Source organism: Homalodisca vitripennis, chromosome 5 (assembly GCF_021130785.1).
Source record: "Homalodisca vitripennis isolate AUS2020 chromosome 5, UT_GWSS_2.1, whole genome shotgun sequence".
In the NCBI taxonomy this organism is placed as follows: Eukaryota; Metazoa; Arthropoda; class Insecta; order Hemiptera; family Cicadellidae; genus Homalodisca; species Homalodisca vitripennis.
The window spans coordinates 112,925,913-112,946,868 of NC_060211.1; the positions used below are offsets into that span (position 1 = coordinate 112,925,913).

Consider the following 20,956-nt stretch of genomic DNA (forward strand, 5'->3'; position numbering starts at 1 on the left):
TGTAATAACAAACTTGAGACCATCTAAAGACAGACATCGCAGAAGCGCTAATTAAACCTGAAGGATTTCAAAAACCTTTGTATTGAGGGTTGGTCCGTTTATCTGGAACGTTCTCCCACATTCTCGCAACAGCACCTTACAGTCATTGTAATAATTATGTTTGAAATTAAAAAAAAATTATGGTTGCCTGTAAAGTCGGTTTTACGGGCGAACATTTTACGTGACAACGTCTTTTTCTCGGTAGAATATTTATTGATATGAATATTATTAAATTGCACAATAGGAACAAGGAATTGAATAAAAATAAGAATTGCACAAATTTTAACTATAGAAATATATTTTGTTTACTAAAACATTGTACATAATTTGAAATTAATTAAAATTTGTTATTGTAAATGGTAAAGTTGAATAAAACATTTACTAAAATTGGAATTTGAAATTCTTGCTAAACACAGTTAAATTCTAACTCCGCGCGTGGTGATTGGTCGGTTTAGTTCGTTTGTTTGGTCGCACTGTTATGACAGGTTAGAGGTTATAATTTGTTATTTTAAATGTTTGACTAGCAATACGCGCTGTTTCTTCTCAATCGACTGAATTACGATTGATTGCAGAGTGACTTAAACTAATAATTTACTTAACACTATCAACATTTGTCAATAGTATGACATAACCTATAAACTCAGTTTCTCAACTTTTGTGTCAATCTAACAATTAATCAATCAATCATAGTTTACGATAATGAAATATCAGTGTACAATTATTTACCTTTATTGTTGTACATTTGTCAATAGTATGACATAACCTATAAACTCAGTTTCTCAACTTTTGTGTCAATCTAACAATTAATCAATCAATCATAGTTTACGATAATGAAATATCAGTGTACAATCATTTACCTTTATTGTTGTAGTTGTTGTAAATGACGAATCTAAGCACTCCACATTTCACGAATAAACATAGTTATCTGCTTTATCCCGTGCGGCGGACCCACAGTTATCTGCTTTATCCCGTGCGGATCCCGTGCGGCGGACCCACTGGACGGGCATCGTAACGTTACCGGGCGTTACACTTTTTCATGAGTGACTCCGAGCCGCAACCTAATTTAAGACGTTGTCACGTCAATAATTAGTTTAATATGCACAGGGTCGATCTCATAAATATTAAAGGAGCCATACCTACATAACAAACAATTATAACAGGAAATATGAAATACTCATAAATAATAACAAAATGATATCAACATAACAAACGTTTGAAACAGAAAATAGAAGTGTTGCCGAACTATTTGTATGTTTTCTTTGCAGTAACAATGATTCAGAATAAAAGATACTCTCCTGACAACCATTCATCTCTTCTGTACAAATATTCACAGATGTAAGCAAGTCGGTTAACATGCCACTTATATGTAAATAGAAGTCAACAAAAATTACCAGTAAAGCTGTTTTGCCCTTGTCAATAAACTTTCCTTAATCTGTGTTTTATAAAATTAATATTATTTATTTCATGCTTGTAAATAAAATAAGTGTAATGAGAAAAATACACATTTTTTACTTTTATATATGCAAAAATTAATAAAACATGTGGGGTAATTTTAAGAGAGTCCGGATATTTGTTTGAGCATTATGGCTCAGTTGGGGTTAATTTTACGGCTTACTGTTAGCAATCCTGGTGGAAGGAAAACATAACAGATGGGACAACAGGAAAGGAACAGTAGAGCGGGAATTTATAGAGAAAATTTTGTCTTGTAGATTTGACCATTAAGTTTCATCTGTAATAGTTGTATTAATTTACAGTGATTTGATATAAAATTTAAAGAAATTACTCCAGATTTTGTTTTGTAAAATGTCCAAATCGAAAGAACTCCAGCTACCTGTATCGCGTATTAGAACGATAATGAAAAGTTCTCCAGACGTTGAAAATATTGGCCAAGATGCTTTACACTTGGTAACTAAAGCTACTGTAAGTATGTTGCATTTGGAAATCATAAGTAAGGAAATTTTGTGGATTACAACAGAATTTGCATTTGGTACTCCTAGTGCAGGATTTAAGTGGGAAACATATGAAACAATAAGGAAACATTTTCTGATTATAGACTTACCTTCTAAAGTCCAGATAGGTTTACATTTTTGGATTTAAAGTTAGGCAGGAGCTTTTGGAAATTCAAACAAACCTGAGAATGTGCATGATTTTTCATGTGATTAAACATAGAACACCTAGTGAATAGCAATATCAATTCATATCACAATGAAACCACACCAATGACATAGGTTAACATCACGGTAATTGTGAAGTTGATGGCCGACCCGGCAAAATTCAAGTTTACATTGTCAACCTATTCCTATCATCTTCCTGAACAAAACAACAAAGTTTCAAAAGGTGGAAATGTCAAATAACAAAGTTATAGAACATTAAAAATAGAACTACAAATTTTTTGCACAGAGTAATTTTTCATTGTTCTACGGGCGTCACATGGTCTTGTTATGATCGAAAGTCAACCTCCTATTCGTTGCTGCTAACATCAGCCGTTAACGCTATCTTTGGATAAAATAGTAATAATGTTGAAATCAGGGTAATTTGACCTAACTAAAAGACGTTTTTCTTAATTTAGACCTTCTAAGAAGTAACCCTTTGCAGATCGTATTGTTTTGGCGTGCGGGCAGCAGCGGGCACGAATTAATTTACGGTCAGCGGCCGAACGAACAGCAATGGTGCGCCACATCGTATCGCTCGCTAATGTATACTAGAAAATTCAGCTGTGAAGGTATTCGTTCAGATGGAACACGGGGTATCCGTGATGTAGGAACGATAACACACAAGCAAGGTTCCGGGGTAACAGGGATGATGTCCGAATCATAGTCTAAATAAAGTGGCTCGGGCAAAGCGATTACAACATCCAGGCCATTGTCTAGACTAAACCCATCAACATGTAAGACTGCTTCGTTTAGTTCTGTGTCACTAATCTCAAAAGTATTATAATAACAACTGAGAAAACCAATCAGAAGCGCTAAAAAGCAGAGAGTAAACTCATATGAACGATTTTTCAACTTCGACATACAACTGCGATCTGTAGGATATTTATAAAACTCTAAACGTAGACCGTTGTTAAACACTCTTAGTTGACAAGTGAAGACGATCGCCCGATCTATCAGACATTAATAGAACTATTTGGAGGGAAACTCAAAAGCAGACCGCTCTTGCGACCTGAGCTCGTCATCAGTTCACAGTTTAAAAAGTATATAATTCAGTGGTCTCCAAAATACGGTAAGTAAAAATTAATTTCCGCTTATGGATTTTATCAAGTAGAGATTTGTGCCAGTTAGGCTGATAGCAATTAGGGAGAGGTTATCTTTTAAATAATACTTGTAGTCATATTTCCTATATTATTATAATATTGCAGAATATTTCACTTATATTTGCCACGGATAACTAATCAATGGTTATTAAAATATAGCCTTCTTTGAATTTAGTTACTTACGCTATTTTGGACAATAATTGGTTCACTGCAATTTGGCAGACAGCCTTAATAAAGGAGAGTGATAGCCTACAGTATGATAAGCAACCACCAACACAAACGAATCAACTATTGATTAGAAATATCTAAACTATCCAATATTAAACATTTATATATACATATAATAACTAAGCATTGTCAAAAGTTTTTATTTACTAGAGTAATAATACTGTGTAAAGTTAATTTAATTCAATAAAGAAAATCATTTACATTCTGAATAGGCTAGCACCATTGGCAAGAATAATGGCCTATGAACATGCGGTTTTGGTCTCATTGAACAATGTTTAAAATGGTTACAAACCTTGATGGTGGTGATCTATTCCAGCATCTTTTTTTATTGTTGTCAGCCATGTTTACTCAGTAAAGTAATCGTAAGTACTCAAATCTTATAATATAAAAATGAAACTGTTCGTGTGTAACAGCATCACTCACAAACGGCTGGACGGATTCGCCTAATTTTTTTTTAAATTTGTTCGTCTTGATCTGTAGAAGGTTATAGGATACTTTTTATCCCTTTCCCGATTCAGGATTCCGCCCCACTGGTTACAGAAATACCCGTAAGAAATGCATTGCAGCAAACATATGTTATTAAGTGAAAGAGTCTTTTCAAATTTTTAATCAGCTGTTCTTTGTAAACATATATAATGCGACAAAAAATATATTTATATATAAATTTCTTTACACTTATAGTTTTAAAGCATAGAGTAAGCTTAAGAGAAACGACAAATTTTGTTTAAACTGTTTCTGCAATCATAATATATAAAAATGAATGTTTGTGTGTTTGTCCTTTATAGACTCAGAAACTATTGGACCGATCACTATGAAAATTTGTATTTTTCTATGTAGAAGGTTTATACGCAATGCCCATTGATGTAACTAACCACCAGGCTGTACTGCAAGATATAAAAGTTATCAAAGCGCCTGCACATTATAAACTGCAATTACAACACAGTAGTTACGTATATTAAAATATCCAAACACTATTTGAAGGCAAAGAAATATACGGGCAAAGCTTAAGAGACGCGTGCGAAGCCGCGGGAAACAGCTAGTATCGTATAAATTAAGTTATTTTATATAATCTTAAGTACATATATTTCTTTTACATATAAAAATAAAACTTCACTATAATACAATTTTAAAAGTCTATAATGTAATTCATTTCGACATTATTGTTCCAAATTAATTCATAGTAAATCATGTGTTTGGTATTTGATTAATGGCCACAAGTATAATGGCTATGTTCATTGTGTTACAAGGAGTCATGCACATGTTTATCATTGAAAATAGTAAAAAGTAAGTAAATGTAAAATAGTTTTATTGTAACATTTAATTGATAGCCTTGATAGAACTATATTGTTATTTGAAATACCTATTAAGTAATTTGGTTTTATATTTTGTTTTCAGTACTTTTAGATAGTCATGAATACCGATGATTATATTGTGCTGGTGACCACTTATTATACTGCTGCCGAGTGATACTAAAGTTTATCAGATTGCTGATTAAATTCGTGCTGCTGTATGCACACAACATTCCTTGTATAGACCGAGCCAGACAGCGTCGTCTTGATAGGGGAGGTGACAATCTTCAGCAAGGACCTCCAGTCCCCACAAATAGCCTTCCCCTTGTGTGGCTCAACCGAATACAAACTGCACTACAGTCCGAGTGTAACTGAACAATACAATATACACTTAACTTGAAGAAGCACTTAACTTCAAACAAAGAATAAATTAAGTATCGACTATTTTGTAGTTGAAAACAACAACCCGGCTTTGTGTTTGGTTTGTAAAGTAAAATATCCTTGTTGAAATAATATAATATTTGTAGACATTATGAAACAAAACATTTCAAAAGGAAATATGCTGAAATTATAAGCTGACATTTGTTCCATGGAAAAACTTGGACAAAATCTTTTTTGAAGACATTAAACTAGTACTATACTCATTTAATCTCAATAAACTCAGGGGAATAACTAAAGATGGAAGTAAGTGTTTGTACCTCTAAAACATGTTTAGTAGGGTATGTTTGTAATGCGGTTTAAAATGATGAAAGTGAGAAACCCATGGAAGTCCATTTTATTTTTCACAATTTTGCAATAAAAATCTTCAGTTTCAGAAGTAATGACACAAGTTGTATTTGGTGTCTCCAGCATTTTCTTTTAGAGAGTAAATATTCCAATGTTATGCGTTATTGTGATGTACGTTGGCTTAGCAGAGAAAAATTGCTGCAAAGAATTTTTGAACTACTTCAAAATATTTTTTATTTACTAATAAAGCTCCGCATGAATTACCAAGTTAAGCTTATTGAAGAGCTTTAATATGATTAATGAAAATTTATCAAGCATCACTTTTGAAGCTTGCATTTGCAATAGATCTTACTACTAACTTGACTATTATAAACTGGAAAGTTCAAAATGAGGAATCGTATGTAATCAATTTGTCCTAACATGTTAAAGCTTTTAAAACAAATCTTATTGATTGATAATTTATTAATAGTTAATCAGCAAATTGTTGCACATTTATATTTATACAATTTTCATAGCGGGTAATGACTTCAAGAGAACAAAGCACTCATAAGTGGTCTGTCCTTTTTGATTAACATATCGGCTCGGTCGATTGTGACCGTGTTCGTACCGGTACGCGGCTTAACTCGGGTCGACCCTTCGGGGAGTTCGATGTCGGGACTCGGAATCATCTGTAGACGACTTTGGAACCATATTGTGACTCCGCATTCGTTTATTACAAATATCTGATCCGTTTGATACTTTTGGTTTTATTTTTAGTTCATGTATGTATAATAACTTCTCAAAATGATCTTTGTGGAATTCTGTTAAATAGAAAATTGTATAATGATGAAAACTTAAAATCTATATTTTATTGGTGTTAGGGATGTCAAAGTTCAACACATGATGTACCTCGATGACCAAAACAACTGCACAAATCTCACATATACTTGAGTAAGAGAAGGTCAGAAAAAATTGACTAATGTTTGTCAACAACTATAACGAATATTAATTTTAGTAAATAAATAAAGAGGTTATATATGGAAGTGTTGAGTAGTTTTCTTTAGTAACCTACTACATCGGCTTAGTTACTGTACAGCTTTTAATTCTCTGTAGTTATTATACATATCCAATCATATATTTTTCAATAAAATACATGTGAAACTCCTCACAAAATGTATTGGTTTGTCCCACGGATAAAAAAGTAATCGTTACTGACTGGAAGCTTCATATTTAAAAATCAAATTCTTAGTAAAATAAAATATAAATTCTATATTTCTGTTCTCCTCCTTTAAGGGATCAAACCAAACTTCATCAGATTTTATAGAGAACGGATATACAGTCATGCAAATTTCATGTCTTTATATTGTTTATTGTTTTTGTTCTGTTTCAGGAATTGTTTGTTCAGTTTCTGTCTCAAGAAGCCCTCAAAAGGTGCGATTCAAAGGAACTGGAATATAAACAATTTGCAGAAGTTGTGCAGTCTAGTGAAAACATGATGTTTTTAAGAGGTCAGTAAAAACCAAAGAAAATCATGTTAATACGTTATGAATTTAGTACTAATTTGGGTTTGTTTATGAGAGCGGTTTGATAATTAATGACTTTTTGAATAAAACAAATTTTGTCACAAATAAATATTTTATTTTTCTATGTAATTTTTTTAGCTTAATATAATTAGTTCAGTGTTTGTCTAATTTTTGTATTCCTTCCAAATAATAGGTTTCCTAAAGGCTCTCAAAATAGGTGTTTCAGTAATGACTTCTTCATTTGACCCAAACCTCTAACTGACCAGCTATTTCTTTAGGTTTGGAAACAAGAAATAGTCGCAGGGGGCTAGATCTGGAGAATTTGCTGTATGGGGTAGCAGTTTATAGTCCAATTCATGATTATGGCTCATCATCACTAAACACTCTCTTGAAGTGGTCATACGATTGCGTTATGGTCGAGTGTGATCATTCGTGGCACCCATCTCACGGAGAGTTCTTTCATGTCCAAATATTTCTGTTAAATGTGATGTACCCGTTCAGTTGAGATACACACAGCGTGAGCCATCTCATTCTCCGATCGTCCAATATCATTCCATGGATTTTATTGATGTTTTCTTTTGATTTTCTTTCTAGGGTGACCTAGTCTCAGTGATGGATTTTTTACAAAAAAGTAATGCTTAATCAGCACATGAAATTTACTTTTTTCCATTTTGTGAAAATTCATGAGGTTGTCTGCTTTGAACGGCTATCAAACACCAACTGCATGTGAAGAAAACAGGATTTTTCCGGACATTTGCTATCATTCAGTGAAACAAGAAATCAGTAACACTAGTTTTTAGATCTGCAGTCTGATCTCTTCTTTAGGTAAAGAACTAACCTAATACATAATTACAAACTAGGTTAAAATAAACAAATCATACCAATGGGTTGTGGCACGCCTAAGTCAGGAATCACATGCACTTGATAAAAAACTATACACAACACTAATCATTAAAACTGAACTACAGAATACAGGTCACAATACGTCTGCATTCGTCTACTAGCCAATGGCAATCGTCACGGCAGGCAAAAACAAGATGGTGGAAATAAAAAGGAAGAGGGACAGGAAGGGCTCTTTTTTATTATTGGTTCATGCTAGGTGAACTTCTTAAAACCATATTGTGACTCCGCATTCGTTTATTACAAATATCTGATCCGTTTGATACTTTTGGTTTTATTTTTAGTTCATTTTTTAGAATTGGCAACCAAAGCAGCCTAATCTCGATTGATTGGTTGGTCTGCCAATTTAATGTATGTTGCCTCAATTAATTTCCTTTTGAAGAAATGTCGTTCCCGAAGTATTATATTGGCTTCATCCCAATTCGATGGTCTTCAGACCAACAATGATGTGCAATTTTTGACTTTTCTGTGAGACCCTTTCTTGTTTTTTCTTTGTGCTCTTTTATCCTTACGTATAGTGGTCTTTTTGTCTCGCCTATGTATTTCCTTTTGCAACTACATTTTATACTGTAAACACAGTTTTTGGAATCCTGTATGCCATTTTTTTGTTTTGTTTTTAAGAGACTTTGTCTAAGAGTGTTGTGTGTTTTAAACATGCTTCTAATGTTGTACTTTCTACCTACTCTTCTAATTTTCTCCGATAATCCTGGCACATGAGGGATTGAACTGCTGAAGTTGTAGACTGGTGGGCCTCATGGTGTGTTTCCGGGGTGCGCAAAAAGCCCTTGAGGCTTAAGTGCATGGCAGTAGGCCGCCCCAAGGGAAAGAAGGGATTGACATAAACGCAAATTTATCACAATTCTGTTTTTCTGACTCAGGAATGATTCTTCTGGTTCGTTTGCACTTATTTATTACTAATTGAGGGTATCCATTGCTTCTGAGATCCAATTCAATTTTCTTAAATTCCTCTTTTAATCCATCTTTATCTTAGCACAAGCTCTTTGCTCTATCAAACAACGAGTAGACTACTCCTTTGACAGATTTTTTATGGTTGGATTGATAATTTAAATATTTTCCTGTGTGTGTTTTCTTTCGAAAAACAGTTGTCTTAAGGACATCCCTATCTCTTAATACACACACATCCAAAAAGGGAAGCTTGTTTTGGACTTCCACTTCCATTGTGAGGCGGATGGAAGGAGAAATACTATTAATGTGATTCAAAAAATTATTTAATTCAATGCCTCCATGAGAAAAAATAACAAAGGTATCATCCACATACCTCCACCAGATCTTCGGTTTGAACTGAGTTGAAGCCAAAGCTTTTCGCTCAAATTCCTATATAAAGATATTGGCGAAAATAGGAGACAGTGGAGAACCCATTGCCATCCCCCTCATCTTGACAGTAAATTTTACCCTCTAACTCAAAATAATTGCATTGAGTGCATAGTTCTAACAGTTCCATAATTACTGGCACGGGAAGTTTAGTTCTATCCTTTAATGTTTGGTCTTCTTTGAGACGTGATTTAATAATTCTGAGAGTTTCTGGAACTGGTACATTTGTAAATAGACTTTCAACGTCAAAACTTACTACTTTGTCGGTTTCAGTCAAGTTCAGGGATTTTGACTTCTCTACAAAATCCCTGGAATGTTTGATAAAAGAGTCAGTTTTTCCAACCAATGGCGTTAAGATGTCCAAGAGGATTTTAGATAATTCCCTGCAAGGTGAATCACGAGAACTAATAATGGGCTGGAGAGGGATGGTAGGTTTGTGAATTTTGGGAAGGCCAAACATATGGGGGATTTTGGAATGGTGAGGAGTTAATTTAGATCTAAATTTATGTGAAAAAAATTCTTTGTGTTTTCTTAAGGTGATTGCTACTTTGCGTTCAAATGAATCGGTCGGGTCTTTATTTAAAACTGTACAGGGTGTATCAAAAAGAATCATCCGATTTGGTATGTCTATATTTCGAACAGAAGTAAACATATACAATTACTAATTTTTTTGGTTGAAAGGGAAACTCAACAAGCTTTTTTTCATACCTTTTCAAAAGTGTTCAATATGTCCACCTTTAGATACACGGCATATGTCTATGCGGTATTCAAATTCATCCCACATTGCAGCGAGCATGTCCTGAGTTACTGATTCCACTGCTGTTGTAATGCGATTCCTCAGCTCATCCATTGTTGTTGGTAGTGGAGGCACATATACAGTCTTTGATGAAACTCCACAAGAAAAAATCACATACAGTAAGGTCCGGTGACCTTGGAGGCTAGAAATGTAAGGATGCGTCATTTTGTCCAGTGCGGCTGATCCACCGGACACAAATTCTTTGATTTAAAAATTGCCGGACTGCCAGATGCCAATGTGGCGGTGCCCCGTCCTGTTGGTAAATGAAGACGTTTTAATCAGTCTCCAATTGGGGGAAAAGATAATTCTCAAGCATATCGAGATATGTTATTCTTGTAACAGTGTTCTCAGCAAAGAAAAATGGTACACCTTTTCCCGTGAAAACGCGCAAAACACATTAAATTTTGGAGAGTCTCTCTCATGTTGCACAATTTCAAGTGGTTTTTCTGTGCCCCATATTCTAACGTTATGGTGGTTTACTTTTGCATTTAAATTAAATGTTGCCTCATCGCTAAACACTATGCGCAATACAAATTGTTCATTGTCCATCATCTTATCAAGAACGAAGTTACAAAACTCCACATCGTTCTTTATCACCCTCACGAAGAGCTTGCAGTATCTGAAGTCTTTCATAGGTAATCGTCGACGCAACACACGCCAGATGGACATTGGAGGCATGTTGAGCTGTCGAGCAGCGCAGCGAACAGATTTCAGAGGGCTACGTGTGAAACAAAGGCGGACGCGCTCCATGTCTTCATCGGACACTCTGGCCCGGTGACTTGCCTTTACACAGACAACCTGTTTCTTGACATTATGCATACCATCGTCTAATGCTCTGTGATGTAGGTGGATCAACACCAACTTATTAAAAAAAGTCACGCTGATCAGTTATTACAGACTCATACTGCGAAAAACGTAGAACACAAAACGCTTTTTGTGGTGAAGACGCCATTTTCACTAGAAATGAAGTAGGCCTTCACTCAAGCGCGCTGCTGTTACCTAGTTGGAACCATGTAAAACTTAAAAGATACTCTTTTCAACAGTACATTGTTGGCGCATATAGCTCAACAAACAGAATAGTTATGATTTTATTAACCCATTGCGGATCGTATTGTTTTGGCGTGCGGGCACCAGCGGGGACGAATTAATTTACGGTCAGCGGCCGCACGAATAGCAATGGTGCGCCACTGTGAAGGTATTTATTCAGATGGAACATGGGCCTGCTGGGGTATCCGTGATGTGGGAACGGTAACACATGAGCAAGGTTCCGGGGTGGCAGGGATGATGTCTGTATCATAGTCTAAATAAACCGGCTCGGACGAAGCGATTACAACATCCAGGCCATTGTCTAGACTAAACCCGCCAACATGTACGTCTACGTCGTTTAGTTCTGTGTCACTAACCTAAAAAGTATTATAATAACAGCTGAGGAAAACAACCAATCAGAAGTGCTAAAAAGCAGAGAGTAAACTCATATGAATGATTTTTCAACTTCAAAATACAACTGCAATCTGTAGGATATTTATAAAACTTTTGAAAACTCAAAAACGTAGACCGTTGTTAAACACTCTTAGTTGACAAGTGAAGACGATCGCCCGACCTATCAGACATTAATAGAACTATTTGGAGGGAAACTTAAAAGCAGACCGCTTTTGTGACCTGAGCTCGTCATCGTTAGGCCCGGCCGCCACGTGACGAGCCCAGCTCGTCAGTGATCCGCAATGGGTTAAATCTGATTATTTTTATATTTGCCAGTATTTGTAACACTATGTTTCGAGATCTACAATCTGATCTCTTCTTCAGATAAAGAACTAACCTAATACGGGAAATGTAGTTACTGATTTCTTGTTTCACTGAACGATGGCAAATGTCCTTAAAAATCCTGTTTCCTTCACAATCCTTCCATCATCAAAAATAACCTTCAAACAAAGAACCAACTGCATGACGTAGTTTGCTCAAAATTAGAAGGTAGTCCACTGACAGATTACAGTTAACTGCAGCTCTGTTGCCTTTGAAGTAACTACGCGGAAAATTAAAAAAGTCACTGACTTATCAAACCGCCCTCGTATTAGATAAAATTTGTTTTGTTTACTTATACTAAGGTTTATAATTATTGTTTTAGACATTAATATTCTTTTTTAATAACACTAGCAAACAGTTAAATATGAGTGCTACCAACTGAACATGATCACCATATAGTTAAAAATTTAATTGTTCCATGAACTTTGCAAACAGTAAATAATGTGCCAATAGCTTATACAAAATAAATGTTATTTGTTAACTGAGGTTATTTTGGTCTTCTGTTGTGTTTTATGAATCTGTGATACAAATTATACATTAGATAGATTAGTAAAACATTTCAGATCCACTCCATTACATTGTGAAGGAAACTGAATTTTTCTGGACATTTGCCATTGTTCAGTGATACAAAAAATAAATAACACTATGTTTTGAGATCTGCAATCTAATCTCTTCTTCATGTAAATAACTAACCTACAGATAATTAAAATTTACGTTAAAATAAACAAATCATACCAGAGTGTTGTGACACACATAAGTTAGGAATCATGCCGCCATGTTGTGTGTCAACTTCACTAACTATAAAAATGAACTTAATAAAAACAACACTAATTATTGAAACTGAACTACATAATACGGGTTATGACCGCCGGGTAATAGGTCTGCATCCGCCAAAAAACCAATACGGCTGACCAAAGGCCAATAGTAAATGGCAATCGTCACGGCAGCAAAAAAGGGGGAATGAGAGGGGGCCTCTTTTACTATTGGTTCATTCTAGATGAACTTCTTAAAACCATAATATGACTCCATATTGGTTCATTACAAAATTTGTAATATTTAATATCTAATCTGTTTGATATTTTTGGTTTTCTTTTTAGTTAATTTTCCGAATTGGGAACCAAAGCAGCCAAGTCTCGACTCACGTTTGACTGATTGGTTAGTCTGCCAATTTAATTTATGAAACCTCGAAAAAATTTCCTTTTAAAGGAAATGAGGCTCCTGATGGGTTATGTTGACTTCATCCCAATTCATTCAATGGTCTTCAGACCAACAATGATGTGCAAATTTGACTTTTCTATGTTGAAAAACACATAATTCAAAGTTTTTTATTTGCACAATAGTTAAGATTAGTAATATGAACTAAATTAAGAATACAAAAGGTACTGCATTTAAATTTGAAATAAACCAAAAAGGATAAAGGTTAAAAAATTTTACATATTATGGTAAAATAAATGATAAACAAGTACAGATAGTCACAACCACAACTTGCCTAAAAAGTAAAACTTAAATGTTCAGTTTTTATTTTTCAGTTTTATAACAGATTTTTTTCAAATAATTTTACTTTTTTAGCTTATAATAGTACAAAATAAATGTTACTACAAAATTAAAGTTCTCAAATATCACTAGAGAGATCGTGAAAGTTATGACCCATTGTCGTAATGGTATATGTGAGGAATTCGGTAACGATTCATCACTGTCACCTATTTTAAGCTCCTTTCTTTATATTATATAACCACATAATATCATGTATTCCTAATAACTTTCCTTTCTGTGATGTTTGAAAAATGCATGTATTCAATTCAGAAAAATAAAGAGAACAATCAGCAACCAGCGCTACCATGCGACAGACAGTCTAGTATTGCGAGTCAGGTCTGCGGTGCACAAACTTTTGGTTTGAAACCAACTTTACCAGTACTGAAGGTTGGTCCAGTACAGCCAAAAAATAAACCAATTTTACATTTCTTTATCCTTTTGAGGGAAAACATAGCTAAGAATGCCATTAACGAGGAATTTACGCAGTTATCTCAAATATAGGCACAGCAAATTCGTGACAATGCGCCAAAATAGATTATAACCAAAATATTATTTGTTGAACAACAGTAATTTTTAAATTTGTTTATACACACTTCAAAATAATTAAAGGATCATTTTTTATGTTTCAAGCCTTATAGTAGTAGCCAAGCACAAAATAGTGTTTTTATTTTGAAATTCTTATTTAGGTCAAGGCAGTTAACTAACATTTAAAACACAAATATCAAAGTAAAAATAACTCTTTTTAAATTTCAAATGTAACTAACGACAATCTGTTTTTTTCAAATTCCGCACTCAATATCTCGTGTTACCTCCTCTAGCTGAGATAACTGCTTGAATACAATGTGGCATGGTTCTAATGAGTCATCTGAGGCTGTCTTGATGCAACCACACCTATTCTTCTCGTAAAGCCATTTTAGTTCATCTAAGGTCCTGGATTTGTTTGGCTGGCCTCAGATTCTTCTCCCTACCTGATATCAGAGGGTTCAATTGGATTTAGGTTTGGACTGTAAGAAGGCCACTCCAATACTGTTATGTTATATACGTCTTAGTATTGTTGAACTAATCTTGCTGCATGAGATGGAGCTCCGTCTTGCATATATACAAAATCTTAACCTGCTTGTTCTGCTCTCCGTCCAACACCTCATCCACTAACATTGGGCAATTAAACTACCATTTCAGATCCTAGAAGATCTGTTAGATCATCAATTGTTGTTCTGCCCCAACACGAATATTGAGCCCCCACCAAACAGAAGTTTAGGAGTTAGGCAACAGTTAACAAACTGCTCATTTCTTCTTCTCTATACTCTAACATGGCCGTCATTACCAAAAATGTAAATTTTGACTTGTCTGTGAATATTATATTACACCAATGTCTCAACTGCCAATGCCTATAGTCTCTTGTAAACTGCAATCTTCCTCTCTTATGATGTGCCGTCAATTGCGGCACTTGGACAGGTCTCCTAGACCTTATTGCAGCTTCTCGGAGTCGATTTCTCACAGTTTGGTCTGATAAACGAGTTCTAGTTGCTTCACCAAGGTTATTTTGAAGTTCTACAGCAGTTGAAAACCGATTATGAAGTGCTTTAACTCGTAAAAATCTATCTTCTTTATGCGTGGTGAACCTTGAGCGATCCTATCCTGGTCTTTAGCGAAGATTGCCTTGCTCCTGGTACCAATCCCACAATCTTGAAACCACTGAATGACTCACACCTAAGTATCTGCCCACATCCCGTTTGAAAACACCTTCTTCTATCAAAGTGTCTTCTATCGTCTAAAACTTGCCATTTCAATGAAAACCAAACAGAACAACCAAAAACATAAAATCATCAACATCTAAACTGATACAAGTTAAACTAGTTCAGAACTACACCTAATATTTTTCTTATATTATTCTTGTTTGGGCCTGATTAGTAAATCAATAGTATTAATCTTTAACAGTACTATTCCGAAATAGAACAAAACTACATATCTTCCTTATGAAGATGCTGCCTTTATCAGTGGGCAAAGTATAACTCTCTCATGTAATTTATATTTATCCTACACCAAGCAATTGTGATCACTTAATTTCTATGAGGTGTGTATATCGTAATTGTTTCATACAGAACGTTCTATTATAAGACATTAGCAATCGGTAATTTGCTTACTAACGTGTGTTAGTCCTCGAATAGAAATTATGTTATAATATTATGAGAATGCTACTTTGGTAACACATGGTATTGGTAACACAAAATTCTCATCTTTCCATTTATTGATAGTTTTCGCTACAGTTGCAAAGTAAAGTAAATTAATAAGTCTTTAAATCTGAACACTACCTTAATATTAAGTGCTTAACATATGTTTAGGAAAAGTATTATCCTTGCGTGGTTAAACACACATTAGTTTGTTTGTCCTGCTCTAACATGCACCAAAACTGATATAAAACTGTACTAGATTTATTCCAAACTAGTACTGTTTTTCATATGGTAAATAAATGTGAAAATAAACACATGAGATATTCTGAAAATTATGTAATTACAAACATATAATTTGGTATTAGATTTATTATACTAAAAAGTTATAGGTAATGTAATAATTGAAGTTCTGGCATAAAAAGTCAAATTTTTAACCCTACAAAATTATTTGTACTGAGGTTTTTTAAAATAAAACTTGAGTACATTTTAATTTCACTCCTATTTTGAAGATCATATTTTACAGTTATAGTATAGATCTCACTCATATTTAGTACAAGCAGGGGAAGCCTTTGATATATACTCAAAAGATTTGTCACTGAAATCATAAAGCATTATTATTTAGCGTAAACTGCTTCAGTTTCTCAGGCTGGATAATCACCATACCAGTTGGTTTGGGAGAGGCAGATATGTCTTTGGCCTATTGTAACAATAACTGTAAACTGATATCACATTCAGCGCCAGGGCATATGACACAAATCCATTTAGCACGGGCCATTAGGTTTTTTCCATATATTAAACGGTCAGGGCCATGTGTATCAAAAATGATACACGCCCCATGTTACCAAGTGGGGCCGCGTGTATCATCTCTGATACATACGTCAGTTGCTAGTTTGAGCCTTATGTATCAAAAATGAGCTCTTCTACAATGCTTTTAACACTATAGACTGAATCTCATGGCCCAGGCCTACCACAGAACCCGGCCAGTTCCGGCCCAGGACGTCAGATTACTGTTTAGATCACAGGTTTTCTAATGAAGTACATTACACTCTATTTCTAAAACATGTTTTATTATACAAATGTCTATATACGACTGGTAAAATATAAAATGAATATAAAATGGGTACCTATAAAATAAAAGATCATTTAGTTGAGCTGCTAAAATAAAAAGTGTAAGTTTTCGTGAATTAGAAAACTAGTGTTTGTTTGTTGAAACACGTTCGGCACATGTAGGGATTTCCTTCGCAAGTGTCACATACCGTGTAAACTTGTTTCACTGTCTTTTTTTTTAAATTTTGTAATGTAAATTTTGAAATTTGACTAAGCCCATCCAGCCCAAGAAGACCTATAAATGTCTTCAATTCTACGGCGTCTGTCGGCTCCCAGTCATGGAGTCTTGATTGAGGTATAACATCACATTCATTTTACAATAATTTGCATAGCATAAGATTCGTTTGATCAACCATCAAATTGATTATTTCATCGTCAAGAAAATACAAAAAATAATCAACTGGATTTTTATTTGCTAATTGTGCACACTAACTTCTGGATTTATTCCTGCCCACCCAGTAAAAGAGAATGTTTTTTGTCTTCCTTGCCAATCTTCCCATTTGATGTCCCTTTCTGTTCCAAAAACTGTCAATTTATATTCATGCTCCCTTGCAGTCCTCTTCCTTTTCTTCTCTTTATTTTTTCCCTTTCCTTCTGTTTGAGACTCTTGATAATTTTCTTCTTCGTCATTGTCATCTTCATCAAAATCATCATCGCCATTATTATCTTCATCTTTTTTCACAATAATTCTCTTCCTCTTTATTTTCTTCCTCGCTAGTGTCAACCGTTTTGTCTATTTCATCTTGTCTTGTTCAGTTTCGTTCTCAGTAACTTTTCCTGTTATTATTTTTTTAATGTCATGTAAATTTTCTTTTTTATTGTTGTGGTCAACTTTATGTTTCTTCATACTTCTTGCTTGAATTTTTCTTTTTTTTCAGTTGCCCCTTTTACAGCTTTCTTTCTTTTTCGGTAGTTTTTGAAGTGAAAACTTCTTTAGGCGCGTTGAGCGTTTTGGTAGAGGGTAAAATCCTCGGTTCGGGTCACCGACATGCTAATGATACTAACCTGCATGAAAAAGTCAGTCTCGCTGTGTTTTTTAACCGTAGACTTGGCGTGGACTACTAACCTGCATGAAAAAGTCAGTCTCGCTGTGTTAAAACTGTCCCGGCGGAGTATGAAAACAGACTCCGAAAATCAGTGACCTTTACGGCTTCCTCTCGCGATTTAAAAGTGAAGCCAATGTCGTACAATTCTGTTAAGATGCGTCAAATTAAAGCTCTTAATATTGGCAATCTATTGGTTACATTTTTAAATATTAAAAAATTTCGAAATATATTTTGATTATTGTTTACATTTTACATAGCGTTTACAATGACAAGAAAAAAGTAGTAAGCGATGATTTTTTTTATTTTTTTTGGTCAGACAAAATTTGTCAGCGAGAAAGTTGTGTGAAAATAGATGAATATTTTTTTTTGTAAATTTATCATTTTTTTATTGGAAGTTTAGTTTAGCCTGTAGTAGCGTATGAAGTGATGAGTGAACGTTCTGCCGGAACTGTAGTTGGCGCATTGGCTCACTGATACCGTATTAACTCAATAAATTAGTTTATTGTGCAATAAAAATACCTTTACGAAAAAGAACCAAGTTAATTTAACTATATTTATTAGTTTTAAAAAATATTGTGGGTTTAATTGTTATTGCAATTATATACTTTATCCCGTAGCAATAACTGTATTATTTACAACGGTGTTCAACTCACTGTTGTTCACTCGGTGTTTTTACTCACTTGTATTCTATGTTTAACTAACTATTAATATTGAGCAATTACAACATATTTTTTATACAGATAAATGAATAATGAAAACAACGAATATATTTTTAAAACATTTTTAATATTTGTACGAATATTTGTATTTAAAATTTAGCATTATTCATTTTAATAATGTTTTTAATATTTAACCTCTTCATCATGAAATGAGTATTATTTACGGTATAAGATTTAATCTTACTAGCGTGGTAAAATAGATTTCTAGTTATTTGATAATATTTTTTCGTGGATTTTAAAATTGGAAAATTAAAAAACGCGTCACATTTACAATTACAGATGTACTGCTACTATAACGTATTGTTAATTACTCTCAACTTAATAGTTCCGTTTTCACTTCTATCGGCAGTCCCACGACTGACTGCTACTGTTTTTTTATTTTGTAGTAGTTTTTCATATTCACAATCTTCACTAACTCACATCCTCTCTGGCTGTAATTGAAGGTAATACAAAAATTATCAAGTGTGGCAAAAATGATACACATGGCCCCTACCAACAAAATTTAGTTGATTGTCACAGTCTGGGCCACGTGTATCATTTTTGCACAGACATGACGAAAAATTAACGTACTGCCAACACTGTTCGTCTGATTTCAAAAAGAATATAGTACTGTGTTTCTAAAAGCACTATTGATCTTAAATCGCACTTGGCCCCTGACGGTAAAAATGAAAATTTTAACTCGGCCCCTGCCTAAACAGCTTTGTGTATCATAAATGATACACATGGCCCACAACGTTAGTGCTGGTGTGTATCATTTATGATACACATGGCGCTGAATGTGATATTGGTGCACTTTGCTATGTTGGTTATAAATCTACCTAAAATTCTGATCATTGCCACAAGTGGTGTACATTCATGAAAGGGGCGCTGTTTATAATTTCTCAAACAGAAAAAATTATACATCTGGTGAACTTTATATTTCTTTTAGTCCATAGTAAATTCAGTGGAATATCCACTTTGTCTCAGCATATTTTTGATTTTAGTAAACAACACTAACAATAGGAAAAGTGTTGGTACTCACAATATATATATATATATATATACTGTATACAATGTATTTTGTATCCTGAGTCCTATCTACATACCTTTGACAATTTCTTTCTTACAGAAATATTACCCAAGAAAATAACAGTCAAGGAATACAAAGCCATGATGGAAAAGAACAAGGAAAATATGGACATGGAAGAAGGTAGTGATTAAATGAAAGCTATGTTATATAACAATGTTTTATTTTCAAAAACTTAAATTACATTCCTAAATTACAAATCAATAAATCTTACTGAGTTTATTTTTGTTTTATGTTGCCCATTTATTTCTTCTTTGTGAATTTACAGCATATCCAGCTGAAAATAAACAGCAGTCTTAGTGATCAAGTATGTAATACTAGAAAATGAACACATTGTGATAATGTGAAAATGCTAAATCATAACCCTAGTTTTAGGGATACAGTGACCCATTGTGCAATGTGTGACATTTCACAATGATTTTATAGTGTCCTCTAAATGTTATTCACACAGAGTTTAAGCTTCGGAAATGTGTTTACTACAGCAACTATTATCACTTTGTATTTACAACATGATTGAAAATCATAGAGATCAAGCAAAGGTAAAGTATACAAAAGAGTTCTATACATTTAGCTCTTTTCTTACTTTTTTTATCCCAAAACACCTCCACAGATTTAGTCTGTCTGTCTCTAAGTTGTATAACTTGTATAATCAATGTCCGATAAGGCCATGTCCTACTAGTAACTGGGCGACAAAACGCTGTAGTCAACATACATGGTGAGCGACATCACAAACACATGGTGAGATATAAGTTGGGTGTGCGGCATAAAATTACTGGTTTTTGTAACTGAAGACAAACATCTCTGTTGGTCACGAAACAATAGTAATACAATTGTGAAAATACCTTCTGCTGAAGCCGTCATGTCCCGTTGTCGCAGTCGTCTATTAACAGCAGTGTGGATACTATATTGTTGATAAAAGTAACAACATTACGTCACTGACAGATTTTTGTCACCCAGCTAAGACGGAGCCTTAATGATCTGGTTAGTAAACTTCAGAACTTGTGAAATGAAGGATGAGAAAAATATACAGTAAAGTTTGAATTGTAGCAGAAATACTGGTTGGGTCGATTATCTAACTGAACAATTCAAGTAAGTGAAAAAATGCAAAAAGATCGCTGATGAATTTACTAACAAAAAGAAAAAAAATATAGGTGATTAAAAACCCAACAAAAAGTTCTCTACGAAATTTAGATCCTCATCATGTAGTTAAAAACATGAATTTTAGGTATCAATCACTTAAAATAATCCTTTAGGGTTTCTCATTCTGGTGTTCAGATGGCGACTGAAGAAAACTTCAAAACAAAATACAGTAACAAATAAAAGTAATAATTTAAGCATACAATTGTGGTTAGGTTAAGAAAGTTAACATTTCTTATATTGTGTTGTCAAATTTATTTCTTGAAGCATGGTGCTTGTTAATCTATTAACAGTTAGTTATATGAGTACAAT

At 34.0% G+C, this 20,956-nt stretch overlaps 2 protein-coding genes across 2 annotated transcripts in view; one reads left to right on the forward strand and one right to left on the reverse strand.

The window, feature by feature from the left end:
* The first annotated feature begins 1,653 nt into the window (after window positions 1–1,653).
* Window positions 1,654–19,729, forward strand: LOC124362729 (chromatin accessibility complex protein 1). Its single transcript, XM_046817463.1, has 3 exons — window positions 1,654–1,959; window positions 6,905–7,022; window positions 19,550–19,729. The coding sequence occupies exons 1-3, from the start codon at window positions 1,843–1,845 to the stop codon at window positions 19,639–19,641; spliced, it is 327 nt and encodes a 108-aa protein (XP_046673419.1). The 5' UTR covers window positions 1,654–1,842; the 3' UTR covers window positions 19,642–19,729.
* Window positions 19,654–20,956, reverse strand: part of LOC124362728 (X-ray repair cross-complementing protein 5-like) — a 66,301-nt gene continuing 64,998 nt past the window's right edge. Inside the window, exon 15 of the mRNA XM_046817461.1 lies at window positions 19,654–19,784. Within this exon, the coding sequence (XP_046673417.1) occupies window positions 19,770–19,784 (15 nt within the window). The 3' untranslated portion in view covers window positions 19,654–19,769. The remainder of the gene's footprint in view (window positions 19,785–20,956) is intronic.